Source organism: Typopeltis vanoorti, chromosome 20 (genome assembly GCF_054136105.1).
Source record: "Typopeltis vanoorti isolate ZY-2024b chromosome 20, IOZ_Tvanoo_1.0, whole genome shotgun sequence".
NCBI classification, from domain to species: domain Eukaryota; kingdom Metazoa; phylum Arthropoda; class Arachnida; order Uropygi; family Thelyphonidae; genus Typopeltis; species Typopeltis vanoorti.
Window position 1 is genome coordinate 48,978,095 of NC_143568.1, and position 15,553 is coordinate 48,993,647.

A 15,553-nucleotide genomic window follows, 5' to 3' on the forward strand; every position below is an offset into this window, starting at 1 on the left:
TAAGTACGTCTTTCTGCCAAACCCGATCAAATGCCCTAGAAATGTTAAAAGCAACCATATGAGTTTTTCAAAACTTTCTCCATTGCTTATGACTAAAAGTTAGTAATGCCGGCTACAAAATTTGCTGTTAATCGAGTATGGCATAATCTGTATTGAGTCATTAATTAGTTGGTGAGCTTACAGATGCCGAGGAAGCTGCTTGATGATCATCTCCATTATTTTAGAGAGAACTTAAGACAATTTAGATGATGGCTTAGTGGCTAATTTTATCTCCTTTCTTTGGAATGGATTGAATAGAGGCTTGTTTTCCATACAATTAGGAGAGATGCTGCGAGCCTCCGTAGATCAGTCGGTATAGACGAAGCCCTTTGGTCGGAAAGACCTGTGTTTAATTCCCGTCCAAGACACGAGGAACCTTTATCTGGTCTCTTTCGACTAAAGGTGAGTTAGCTGGTTTCATACGGAGGTAGGAAGTTTGTTCACCCGGGTTTCTCATCCCCCAGAACAGGCAAACCGGCCCCATGAACACACTCATCTACAGACATAGGACACACCTGGAGGCATAGGGATAACCACCTTATCCTCGAGGCGGTCGGGGTTTCGAATTGTAATAGGCCATACCTAATACGAACGAAACAGGACACTAGGGCCTAATATACGTATAGGGAGGAGGGCGGATAGATTCTAGATGGGTATGAACGATCTTAAAGGCAATATAGAATAAACAGTGATTTCGTAGTACATAGTTTCATCACAATTGATGAAACGCCCCGAGACCAGACTTGTTTAGTTGCATGCAATGAAGTCTTCATGGTAAAGTGGAAGATACTTTACTTTAGACTAGTCGACTGGCATTTAATCAGGAGACAAATTTTCTGTAGTTGGTCCTTTAAAAGTCGAATTTTTTTTTTTTTTTCAAATATTTCAAACTACAGTATGGCCGAGTGTGAAATGTAAGTTTTTTCCTCGATATGAGTGACGTGCAGGCGCGCACACATACATACAAAATTTAGAAGACTAGCTAGGAAAGAGAACGAGAGAAAGCTTTTGCCACAAAGAAATGGACGCGATAAAGGAATAGTAAATTAGTTACAGTCACTATGTTAAGTCCGTGCAATGCATGACAATAACATTTTTATTGCTGTTGTTGTTATGTTTAGTATAAAAATATATTGTATCCTTTTTATTTTCTGAAATAAAATGCTATCTGAATTATGTTTAGGTAACCCTGATTTCGTATAGCATAGCGTTTGACAAGAAGAAGAAATATGTTTAGCGGAGTATACGTATAAACTACTATGGAGATAATCTTAATCGTCTGCAGAAAAGCCATTTTTTGTAATGTTTCAGCATTAGGTTAACGAGACAACAAGTCAAAAAAAGCAGCTATTTGTCACCGATTAGAGGTCGTCTTTTTTATTGTTTAATTTGCCCAACTTTTGTCGTTTGCTGCATAAAAGGATTTTAGTCAAGTGCTTCTAACTAGCAAGTACTTAATGTTTTATGTTTTCCTCTGTCTCCACCAGATGACGTTTTAAGTGTAAATTTAATGCCACTTATTTCCACTTTAGTGCCCCCATTATCCGGGCGAGGCTCTTGAGTTGCACGTACGGGCATTATTCCGGAACTACAAGACTCAAATTTCCTTCATTTCTGTCTTCAGTTTCGCTTCTTGGGTCGTCTGTCTACTCATGGTCCGGAACGCTCTTTCCTCAACTCCGTCTCGTATGTTAATCGCCACTGAGATGACGATGTTCGCTTTGACGACCGGGCGGCGCCTTAAGTCTCGTGCCAACCTAATCTTTCCCGGTTTTAAAGAAGCAGACATATAAGCATGCAGGCTATTCCTGTGCGTGTAAGATGGACGTGCTTTTATTTTTCGCAAGCCAGTATTTTTTCCACAAAAACTTTAAGAGTGTATATGATGACGACATTCTTTATGATGATAAAGAATGTCGTCATTTTATGGCATCCAGTTTATTGTGTTGTTATTTTGATCTTAACTTGCAGAAATAGAATCGCTGGTCTTGAATAAGAATGCTTCATCGAGCATTCAAAATAGGGACAGGTTTTAACATGTTCGTATCAACTGGCATGACATAGATTCTGTATTTACTATGAAAGTACTAGAAAAGACAATAAACATCCTTTTAACATTTTCATAGTTATAATTACAAGTACTTTTAATATCCTATTTTAATTTTAATGCTCATTTATTGCATTATTATCAGAATCGACAATACAGTATTTATGTAAATACTGTTTTGCTCATTAAGTTTCATATATCTTATTATAGCCGCACCATCTATTAATTTTATTTATTAATGTTAACCACACGATTAACATTAATAAATAAAGTAGCTTGATTTGGTATGGCCGCTACTTGAACGTAAGAATTTTTGCTTCACCTTCAATTACGCAGAAAACCCATATACTTTCCACAGAAAGCACATTTCTATGATGATATCTGCATGTAAAAGATGAGTTTAATTAATTTTTACTATACGCCCAGCTCCTTGAAGTCTAATATTAATTCCACTCATAGAAGCATTACATTTTATCTTATTATTCGCAAATGCGTTAATTTATTCTTCTTTGTAAAACAACCGTTCAGAACACACGCAATTTACAGACAAAAAATACTAGTTGTGGTGGGCGGTAGATGGCGTTGATGGAGATGATTGGTAGTAGAGGTGTAGACAGTTGTATAGTGGATGTCCTCCCGCGATGAGTCCTCGGACTCCTTGGAGGTGTCACGAATAATAATAATAATATGAAACGCTTTTTGTAATCTTTATTAGAACACATACATATATTTCGAAATTTTCTGTCTTTTGGCCACGCATGCGTGTGAAAGGTTATGACCGATCAGTTTCTTCTCAATATATTACATGCAGATATTTTTAAAAATCGGGTCATAATGGTGGAATTAGATGTGATAGAGGAATTAAGGGTTTAAAATGATTATATTGAAACACTGTAATTCCCTCATTCGATTTACATGTTTCCGTCTGGGAAACAGTATGTTGTATTACACGACAGTACTGTTTCCTAAAAGGGGTTACGTATATTGATTTTCCCCCAATAGCAATAATATTATTCACGGGGGATGTATTTTTGTTATAAGACAAATCGTTTTAGTAAAAAAAAAAAAAATTGAAGGAGCAATTATTTATTGACAGTTTCCCTGCTAAAACTTGCGACTTTGAGTCATGAGTTGAGTGCGTCTTACATTGACACAATTGGTCTTAAGGATAGCTAAACAATACATACGCTTCATACTCTTCGTATTCTTTATAGCAAAGCCAAGATATTCTGCGACTTGACTTGACTTGCTGCCTTAGAATTATTAATTTGCTTGATGAAAAAATGTGACTATAAATCATTCTGGCGAGTTATGAATCACAGTTTCATTATAAATTGAAATTATTGTCATAAGATTTCTGATTCATAACTGCTACAGTGAGTAAATGGTATTAAAATTAAATTGGGCATTTTTCCATGAAAATTTTATAAGGCTCAATTAAAAAACTAAAAGATAATGTATGGGGAACAAGAAATTCTTACTTATCAATGTTTATATTAGTGTTTAGGAAATCAGGGAACATGGAATTACTGCAAGTCTGTGTACAAGAAGCGAACTATAAGGTTTCTTATAAATCAATTTTTATTTTAGTTTTAATAATTCCAAGATAAAATTGTATTATTTCGTCATTTATGTACTAATTTCGCTTATCATTTTGTGCACTTCATTGGAATTGCATTCTAACTCTGATACCGTTGCAAGCAGATTCATGAATATTTTAAGGAACACTTTTCTATGTAAAAAATCATTGCATCATTATATAATTGTTGTAATGGTTGTAATTATGATGGTTGTAAGATATGATTTTGTCATTTAATTATCTAAAAGATCTCTCGAAGAAGTGTGTCAAAAAAAAAAAAAAAAAGAGGAAGAAGAAAAAAGTACTAAACCAGGTGCGAATTAATCAAGCTACATCTTAGATTTAGTTACGAGGTTTTATCCGCTTCGTTTATTATAATATGCGAATATTCTTTCGCTTCATCCCTAAAAAGAGGGTAACGGTTTGATTCCCGTTCAACTTCTTGAATGGAATATTTCAAGGTTTTCTTCCTTGCTCATTCGAGTGTTGAGTGGTTTTGAGATCGGAGAAGTTCATTAAGAAATGTTTTCTTTCTAGCAATTCTCACCTACATTTATGCAATCATAAAATCTTCATGTTATGACTGAAATTCCTATCACCGATATACACGTTTATAATTTACCGGTTGTATAAACTGTGAGCTGTTTCCAGAGGTGAAAGCACTCTCCCGAGCATCCTTTTAGAGGTCGGTTATGTCTATTTGCTTCACTGCCGGAACCCCATCAATGTCAAGAGCAAAAAGAGTTTGGACAGTTCAGATTTTATTTGACCATATGTTAAAATCAAAGAAATTTTTGAAGAAAGAAATGGTGCTAAGAAACTTAATTTTTAGCGATGGTCAGCTGATGTGTCACTTTTTTTGTTTGTTTAGTTTTGTTTATTTCAGTACCTTTCGCGCAACTCAGCCACTTCCTTATTAAACATTAAATCAACTGAACTTTCTGAATCATAATAAGATTTTTTGAAACTTCTTATATTAGCGATGAATGAATGTCCTGCATAATCACAAAAGGCGAGTAATGTGATGATGCTCATCTAGTCAACGGTTACTGTGCATCTTAGCGCTTAAAAATAAAAATCTGGAGTGATTCCTTCGTTGTTGGGCGTAAAAATCAACTTTCTCTTCTCTCTTTCACCTACAAAAATTCTTTTAAAATCACCAGCGTTAATTTGAACTCTGAAAGAGTACGAGATTTAATACCATGCATCTTTGTAAAGCTAAACTGATTACCCGTGTGTCCCCAAAATATATGGATGAGAATGGCAGAGCTCTGGCAATTAGGGTACTAATCTTCCCAAATCCTTTTATCTGTAGCTTGTTGGTTGGCTGTTCGCTAGCAACGGATTACGGTGACAAGTATGTTGGTAATTGCCATAATACATCATGTCAACGTTCTCCCAGCTCTGATAATCATAATGATGTGACGTTCTTCTTACTGTAGCATTCTTATTATAATAAAAGAATCTCGTGCCTATGCTGATACAAACCATCCACTAGAAGAGGTTTGAAGAATATGTTTATAGGAATGTGTTTGTTTTCAGGTTACAAAACTTTGGCAATATTTTTGATAATTTGCTTTTTTATTTCAGATAATGCCAAACTAGACGAGAAGAAGAATTTATTGAATTCCACAGCTGTACAAACTTCAGAAGACGAAAATGGAACGAGGACCAACACATCTGACATTCAAGACCTTCTAGAATCTTTTCATAGTGACGGAGCGGAACAGTTTTATCCGGAAGCACTAGCCTACCACAAGGAAACCCATATGAACGGCATCTCCAACGGATTGCTAGAATTAGACACAAGCCACGTAGAGGGATCCCGAGTTCACCAGACGAAGAAACGGTTACATAAAGCGCTATTTTACGAGCATGATCCCGATTCCAGACAAAATGCTGCTGGTGGACGCTCTTTGTCGTCCGTAGCGGCTGCGGAAAACATCCTCTCCAAAACAACTCCACATCCCGATTCTCTGCCGGGAGATATGTTCCAGCCGATGAATACAGTAGTTGTGACGACCCCGTCGATTCATCAGGTGTTTCACTCTTGCGACCTTCTCAAGTGTGAGTCGGGAGGAATTTGTGTGCCTCGCGCAACGTTAGATAGCGTGCGATGCAGATGTCCTCTTGGGAGAAGCGGTGTTTATTGCGAACAAGGTAAGGTAATTACAGTGCAAGTGTTAGCAATGAAAAAGCTTCATTTAAATGGAAATTTACTTTAGAAGAACCTTTTATTAGTCGGTGTGATTAAAGTTGTGTCATAGTCGCTGGTAATCATGCTCACAGGTACGGAAAAAAGTATGTAATTAACTTAAAATAACGTGTGTATGTGAGTGAGAGAGAGATGGTTTTTGTATGAATTCTTTCTTTTATCTCTTACATAGCGAATTAACGCAATTGTTCGATTTCTGTCCACAGTTCAGAAAGTTAAAGATTAATTATATTAGTCTTTGTCATGTCGATGGAACACCAAACACACCGCCTTTTGACAAGAAACTCATCCGAACTAAAGGGAAAAAAATTGGAATCAGAGAGATAGTTGATTTGATCGGATAGGATACAGTTATTAACTCTAAAATTAAGAGATTAAAAATTAGAATTGTAAAAGGCACTATCACAGATTGATTTAAATTTTCTCTTCAGTACTGAAGATTCATTTTTGATCATCTGAATTGTTCTTGAACGGTGAAAATACTTCAGATAATACGTTATAAATATAGCTGAAATAAAATATTCATTCGTAAAAACAACTTCAATGAAATATTTAGTGCATAGTTTGTTTAAATTAAAATCTTCACATTTTAAATAAATAAATAACTAAATATAATGGTTGCAGATGTTCTGTCGTAGCACTGTGCAATTGAAAACTGGTGCTTTAGTTGTTGAAAATTTGATTGAAGATGGATAGTTTTAGTAATGATAAAATAATTAGTTAAAAGGAAGGTACAGTTGCTTTAAGTCACGGCTTGGTTGTCACAAAGAAACGAAAGAAATTATGAAAGACTGACTAATATCAGAATTATTTCACTAATTTTTTAATATTGTTGGTTTTTTGACTCATATGCTTACGAATATAGGAAAGATGCAAATGCAGAATGAAGGATATTTGCAATTATTAATTATATTTTTCATTCAATTAAATTATTAATCTTCCCATTGTAATTATAAATTATAATTAAATTATAAATTACTCTTGGACTTTGAAACAGAATGCTTTTGAAGTGCTTCCGTCTATATCAACGATGCCCTTCAGTTGGAAAGATGGTTCGAATCCCTGACTGGGAGGTGAGGAACCTTTTAGAAGAGCTTCAGCTGAAGACGCAAAGCAAATGAATTGTCTCTCACAAGAAAGACTGTGGAGATGTGATTAACTCCATACCAAACCATTAACTTGATTTATACGAAACCAAGTTATGGCAGTGAAAAGCCATCGAGCTTAGCGCGTTATAAGGAAGATAAGATGAGACCTATTTCTTTGGACGAATTTTTGCCCTATTAGTAAATAAAGCGGGTACTGCAAGTACTTCTACTTTATTCACTATGACAGCACAGTTATTTTCGAGGAATGCTCTGGCCACTAAGTTTTATACAGTTTGCTGCACAGAACAGTAATGTGTTTGCATATTGTTATCACTTTCAAACACCAAAAGGCATTATTTTAATGTACTCTGTTGTACTAATTTTTTTTAAAAAAAAGCATTTCATTTAAAGAATTTTAAAGTTAGTAGAGTTTAAAAAAAACTCTCTAAGTAAATTCAAACCAAATTAAATTTAAAGATTTCTTAAATGTAAAGAATAGCTAGTCTTGATATCATAGCTTTTATTTTTAAAAGCTTAAATTAAATAAAATCTTTATTCTACTTTAAGGATTTGCCTGTATTTACAGTTAATACGGTTTCGCTGTAATTTTCATAAATGATATTCGCTTGCATAGTATTTGAATGTGATATTCGTCGCCTGCTAATTAAAACATTTAAATTCTTACAAAGCTTACTTTAAACGATAAGTGAATAATATGCAAGGATACTTTCCTTAGTAAGTCAATTGATAAATAGTTTGATAAACTGCAACTAAACAAACTCTTCACTATGTTAATTAATGAACTAAAAAAATTACCATTATCTTTGCAACTATTTTTTTTCAGCTCTGATTCTAGAATTAGTGAAATATATTAAATGGATATAACCTTTTAAAATTTATACCAAATAAATATCTATTTACAATTATAAGCCGCTAATTTCTAATTTAAGCGATAGAAGTAACCTGCGTATTTGCAGTTGACATATTTTTTTTTAATCTATGCAAAGAATCGACGAACTGACTCGGAAAAAAAAACGTCGAATTTTTAAATTACACAGTGAAACCGATTGCGCTACAATATCTTTACAATTAAGAATGCAGAGCAAACAATCAAGTGTTCTAGGCGAATACAGACATGTCCTGTTAATACGACACTATATTCCAGGCCACCGGCATATAGCAAATTTCGTCGTATTGCAATCACTTGTCTTTTGTTTTTCCCCGTCACTTATAAGACGCGTATAATGGTTTAGCACATTTTAAAGCAGTCATTATATGTGCGTAAATGATAAATAAACGCTTTATTTACGCAAACGAAAAATTTAGAAAAATTTCGCAGACAAAAAAGTTGTCCTGAATATCTTGGCCCAATTTGGTCATCAATCGACACCATTAAAAGTTTTACCGATTCTGCAATAAGACTGCACCTTTCCCGATAACTGTATTTTTAACTAGTGTAGCACTTTTCAGAACTTTATCTTGTTTTAAACAACTGCAACAACCGCAGTGCGAGGTAAGTTTGTCCTGCGGCCTATCTCAGTGTTCGATACACCATCGTCAATACATTTAATAAATTGAACCTTAATGTCTTAATGTAATAGGTTTATACGTGTTCTTTTTTTTCCCACTGAAAGCAACAGCACTTTGCATTTTATCTGCCATTACTAACAACAAATAATTATAAATAGTTAATATCACGGCAAGCACCCACACACAAAAATAAAAATAAAAAACTTAGCAACAATGTCGTAAGTAATAATGTTCATTGCACATTGGTTGATTCACGGTCGCGTAACGTCGCTAAAACCATTGTATGAGCAAATACAGAGTTGTATAAATGGACGTCGATCATAATTGAAAATTGTCGTATGAGCAGATTGTAAAGCGAAGCATAGTTAGTTGGGGGGAGAGGATTACTATACTTGTTTTTCAACAGAATTTTGGTTTTTATCAACGATTATCATAAACCGATAATTACTCACACAAAATGATATTCTACCATATGAATAATTACTATTTAACTTCTCAAAACACATTTATAAAATTTTCCAAATAACTTATAAATCAAAGGGAGACGAACAGGCGAAGTGAAAGTTATCATTCATATTCTAATTATGTTTGTTAACTAAAACATACAATTATAGTTAACAATGGGCAACTGCTTTTTTGATAAAGAATCAACATGTAACTTGTTGACTAGTTCACACATTTAATGGTAAACGTCGCCCCCCCCCCCATTCCTTTGGAACTGCACATCGTATCTCCATCTCACCTACCGTATTAGGCACCCAGAAATGAAATTAGTTTGTTTTATCAGAATTGGATGATAAAGTAAAGAAGATAAGGCTAAGACAAAAAAAGTTTACAAATGTAGCATTTTCTTCCATGTGTGAAGAAACAATACAATTTTTTTTTAAATAACGAAGAATTGTTTTCGTGATTAAACTACTCCAAGAATTAATAGCGGATAACAGAGCTTCAAGAAGCGCCATCTGCCCTAAAGGTTACTTAAATCAAAAGTGACGTATCACATCATTTGAAGGTTTCACTTTCAAATGATAAACTGCTGCGATTCTGCTTTGGAAAAATCTCGGAAGCAAATGTTTTAATATTTAAATTAATTTATTTGACAAACACGTTCAGATTCGTCACTTTTTTTTGACTTCAGTGAATAAAAATTAAATGATTTCATTCATAGCAGTTCTGGGTTTATTTTAATAGTTGCTTTACTTAGAATAACAATTATATTTCTAATTTTAGGCCCTTGAAAGTCAATGCCTTTCTCATTGCTGCGCCATGCGCAGTGTGCTCTAGTCTAGGGAACCGTTGTGAATGTACATTCCAGTAGGGCGGTAGTTTCGCGATACTGGGCTCAAAGTTACCTGAATTCGTCGATTATGGTATCGAATTGAATGTTCGTGTGTTCAGTGGTGCGTAACACACATACACAATTCCAGCACACCTGCTTTGCTTTATATAGCGCGGAATTGACACGTGACACTGTCTCTGATGGAAAGGTAGATTTCTTGGACGATGGCTATACCTAATATTAAATTGACCATTTATTGTATTAAACTTCAGCTTGTGCGGGATAATAGGATTAAAATATATCAAAACTCATCAAAATCCGTCGAGTAATTTAAGAGGGGGGGGGGGAGAGGGACCGTGACGTAGTAATGGCTAGTTATGTTTATTCTAAAACTACAAAGCAAAATAAATAAAAGTATAGTTAGCTGTGGCTAATCAACTTGACGTTTTATGTTAAAAATTTAATAGTTATTCAGTTTCAATTTTCATTAATACGTTCGGTTTTATTCATTTTTGGACAATAACGTCAGATAAAAATGTATGTTGCTTTTACTGTGAATTATATAAAATCTAGTGATAAGGGGCGACCTATTTATTATACCTAATGTGAAACAATTAACATTTCTTTGCTGTTATAGTTAACACTGCATAGTAGTGATTTATATCTTTAACAGTAGTTCGAAAGAACAAAAATTACGTGTCAATTTCTTTCGCGTTTTTCTTTCTTTCAATATTCTCATCTTGAGCTTGCATTATAGGAGCAGTTTCATGAAAGAAATCTAGCAAGTATAATCATTATATAGGAATACACCCCCCCTTTATTTCCTGTTGTCGCTATATACACTGTCCTACCAAAAGTCTAGGACACATTCATTTCCAGAAAAAAAGGGATGACACTATGTAATATAAAGATTTTGTACCACATAAAGGATACCAAGTCGCTCGAAAGTTATTAAGTTCATTGATCCAATTTTCATTATTTTTCCATTGATCCAATCTTCAGCAGAGAGGATCATTTCGATCCTGTCTGCTGAAGATTGGATCAATGGAAAAAGTTTAATGCGTTTTAGTTTTAGAGACATTTATGGGTATAGATTAATAATTTGATACAAATAAAACAAAATTAGTAATAATTACCAAAAATACATTCGTTATTTCGATTTGAAAATAACAGATCATCACCAGGGAAGAGTGGCGAGTTTAGAACGTAAAACCAACAATACAATGGACTTAGAACTCGCATCACATTCATGACGTCAGTCCGCAAGCTATAAATCATAATAGGACATTACTACTGATTTTGACCTTTTTTTTTTTTGTATAGCAGTGACACGATCCTTTTGACGGTGTCCATTTTTTGTTGTAGGTCATAGGCATTGGAGCAAATGACGTGAGCTCTGTGGAGTACAGTTTTGAATATGGCTGTTTTCTAAGAAGAGTAATATGCAGAATGTTTTGGATACATCGACTAGATATATCCAAAAAACTGGATAGAATGTCCGAGGGAGACTGGGAGAGCATAATATTAATTAAGGGAGACTAATTATTGTTCCATGGTGAATTCAATAAGGGATTGCAGGGTGTTGAATTGTGCTAGGTTGAATTATGTGAGCAGATCGCAAAAGTTTGCTTTAAACATGAATGTCTAAAATGAAGACTGGAAGCGTATGGAGAAGCATAAGAAGACTTTTAGATGTAATGGGCCAAGAGTGAGGTGAGGAAGCGCCACATGGCGGTGTCCTCCATATGCCTTTAGATTTTGTTTTTCCAGCTGAAGTATTTCGAGTGCATAACAAAATCAGATATCTTTAATATATCAAGGAAAATCTTGTGATATTAACTGAAGACTTTCGGCCAACGAAATATTTTGTAAATAGCGATTCATAATATCATGACATGACTCAGTATTTTATGAATACTGAAGAGACTTGAAAGGAACTTCGCAATATGATAGGAGAACGCATGCAATTTACGTCTTGGTTATATTGAAACATATCAAAGGAATATTGTGGGAGACCACAGAAGCGAATTTTTCATCGAAATATATTCTCAATTTATGTATGGTATCATTGTTGTAGCTGACGACTTCATCCAGAAATAAATTTAGTTTCTTGATTTTAGTTTTCTGAGAGAGTGGGGTCGATCTCTTGGTAACTACTCTTACTTAAGAAAAATGCCACTTCGCTGGCTATTGCATTCAACGAAATCCATGATGATTACTGCTCTTCCTTTATTGCTAATGGTCAAATGACTAATCCATTTCAAGGATTTTAAGGCATTAAATTCAGAAGTAGACAAATTGGACGGAAGGAGTTAAGCTACGAGATACAATTGCAACTTCGAAACATAGTTTGTTAGATTCTTTTCTTGAGAGAGAGAGAGAGAGAGAGAGAGAGAGAGAGAGAGAGAGAGAGAGCGTTTGCGTTCAATGTTGGGTAGGAACTAGAGATAAGGAATATTTATATAGGGCACTAATTTTAGTAGTATTATATATTTCTAGTTCGATCTTTGCACTATGAATGTAAAATCAATTGTTTATTTAAATTAAGAGGATAAATTAAATTAAATCCCACATTATTTTAAAACCGAATAAGAAACTCAAAGATCGGAATCAAAGAGGTTCATGCCGAATATAGTAACTATAAAAGTATCGGCGACTACTAGCGTAAGCTAAAGCACGTAGTTCAAGTACGTAGTACAGACTAGGGCAACTCGTAGCAAAGGTGGGGAAAGTTCTGATCGCTATTCTTAGTATTTTACATAATGTAAAACCCATCTCCTAGGTCCTAGGAGATGTATGATATTATACATTATGGTGGGAGGTCACTACCCAGACGGGTTCGATCTTTATTGAGATCTCGCCAGTGAGTAGCTAGACCAAATATAATACTAAGGGTATAGCGAAAAGAACTTATATACTCTGCTATACGAGTTCTCAAAAAGGTGCACCCATAAATTATTTAAAATAAAGAGCCAATAGGTCTATTGGCTCTTTATTTTAAATCAATTGTTTATTATTTTTGAAGTAGTCACTCTCCACTGATGATGATCTGTTATTTTCAGATCAAAATATCCTACCAGGGGCAAATTCTTCATGCTTGCTATGCTTGCTGCGCAAGCTCATTAATTCAGAAAGAAGTAATATTTATTTGTGAATAAATGCATGCATTTATAAGCATTCCATTTAGGCTTTTATTTTTGTAAACAGAAGACGTCTTAAGCTTGCGCGGCAATAATTGAGCTTTGCGTTGTGTATCGAAGGCCGATGCTTGCTCGTCTAGTCAAAGCTACCTTGGCTTGCTCGGTTGTAGGAGCTTCCTGGTCCTCGCAGCAGCACTGTGATTTCATGCGCGCGCATAACCATTTCACGTCGTCTAACTCTGTTGCTTAAACACAGGCCATATGCAGTCAACGTAGCTCTAGCCTGTGAGCTTCAGCCAGCCTTTACAAGTGTGCGTGTTGCTTGGGAAAATTAAGATACAGCCAACCTTTTATGACGATGTTATTGACCAGTTCATAAAGAAGAACCGTAGGGTAGAATTTGTATTCAAGTAGCTAAATTGAAAAAGATAGAATATCATTTGTAAAATAGATGTTGTATTTGTATGATTAAATGTACATAAATTTCTAAATATATAGTTTTAAATGGTCAGTAATTCATTATTCCGCTAATCAGACTTCAATCACACTTTTCACTCCGTCATTAAACTAATCTTGCATTATTAATTTGGAATAATTGCACGTGCATTGCAAAGCAAATTAGATTTTTTTTTCCCAAACTTCTGAAGAAATAAAGATCCGCTGATGACACTGACACGATCAGGTAGACCCAAAATGATTAATAGAAGCCGACGCTCTTTGAGAAGATAACTTCATCCCGCTGTCATATCTAAAAGAATTTATTTTTGCGATGTGAGCTGCTAGAAATTTCCAAGACACGTGGAGAGCTACAAGATCACTAACTTTCACGGACGAACTAGTCTTTGTTAAATCTGAAAGGAAAAAGAATTAATTTTCCAAGAACTCGAATTGAAAACTGCGCTTGTTTATAACCTACCCCTCAGTTTTAGGAACCGAAAAAAGCATGTAAAAAATGTAATCAATACGGAGGTTATCTGCATTGGTTCAACCTTAGTGTATTCTGGTTTGGCTCCAACTGATGAGACCTTACTAAAGGTCGAAGCCGGTTTGGGTAGCGACCCCTTTCTTAATACATACATTATGCACTTCTGAAAGGAGGTTTGCCCTTGAATTATGGGATACTGGGGCAATTGATGTGAAGTCATCAGCCTCTATATATAAGTAGCCATGTGAAGATATTTCATATAGAAACTTTATTTGCCTACACTTGGAAAAAGAATTAAGATTATAAGTTCTTGGGGGTATGCTTTGATATCTACATACTGTTATATCTGTAAAATATCTATATTTCGAAAACATGTTGAATTATATGTCATACAACTTTTGTTCCTTAGTTCCGCAGTGCATTGGTGTACAAAGTTTTAGTTGCGAAAAGGTACTTGGTGAAAAGTTTTATCAGTGTTTATACAAATATGTCAATGACAACAACCATCAATTTCAAGGCCTCGGAATGCTTACTATAAAGAACAGTATCACTTTATGTTATTTTAGGGTATTTTTTTTTTGTTGTTGTTGTTGCTCAATCGAATATAAATGAAATATTTCTGCATAGCATTGGTATACAGTTAGTCTTTCTTTTTCTCTTAAACTAGATGGTAATAAGGGAATGAGAGAAGCTTGAGCTTCTTCCATGAATGACATCCCAAAGGCTATTTTAATATACTGAAGAGAATAATTCTGTGAAACGTACATTAAAATTTTTTCTAAAGATCAACTCCATAATTCAAAACATTGTTTTCTGTTTCCTTAGAGTGTTCACATAACCAGCAATTTAATCGAAACGGTGGCCGCCTTTTTGAAAAAAAATAAAAATAATAAAAGCGATGAAAGAGAAGATAATTAGGAAGCAGGGGAATTTCACTGAAGTAAGAGACAGAAAAAAAAAAAAGAAATTGAATGACGAAGTCCGTAATTCGTTTTGATTCAGCGTATCTGAAGACTTTACGAATAAGGAAATTTTTCTTTCCGAGTCTTTGATCTGTTTGCTCACAAACAAATCGTCATCAAAACATATACACAAAGCTAATAATAGCTAAAAAGAGCATATATTCAACTTTATGCTTATTTTCTGCTCTGAATTGACTTGCACGTTTTAATATGCAAATTTTCTTAAAAATTGTTCATCAGAAAAAAGCTCTCAAATAAATTTTTCATCTATAAATTTTTAAAAATTTGCACGCCTTTTTTTAAAATGTGTATTTTCTATATACATTTTTTCCTGTTTTTATACGTAATCGTATTTCTTTTCACTCCGAAAGTATAAATTAAAATAGACAACTTATTTGTCTTTAGTGCCTCGTTGAAATGCTGAAGTTCAGTGAATGTTCTTTTCATGTGTTTGTTGATAAAAAAAAAACATTCTCTTTGTTTTTAAATGAAAACGAAGGAACTTTGTAAACAGAGATTTAGACTAGAGGAATGTAAGATTTTTTGTGTTTTCGATTGAAGTCAGGTTGCGTAATGGGAACATCTCCAAAAGTTCGCATACAAAAATATGATTTAAAAAATAGTTTACTGTATGCATGGCTCTCCTTTATCAGATATTTTTCTTGATTTTTTTCCTCTCCAATTGCGCTCTTTTTGATCTTTTAGCAGATACTGCATAACAAACATGACGAAGAGTGTCGTTTATTTGG

General features: G+C 34.3%; 1 protein-coding gene across 1 annotated transcript in view; it reads left to right on the top strand.

Annotated features, from left to right (window-relative positions):
* Positions 1–15,553, top strand: part of LOC150095419 (pikachurin-like) — a 497,499-nt gene that overhangs the window by 166,717 nt on the left and 315,229 nt on the right. Inside the window, exon 3 of the mRNA XM_090409767.1 lies at positions 5,256–5,825. Coding sequence (XP_090265893.1) covers positions 5,256–5,825 — 570 coding nt within the window. The remainder of the gene's footprint in view (positions 1–5,255; positions 5,826–15,553) is intronic.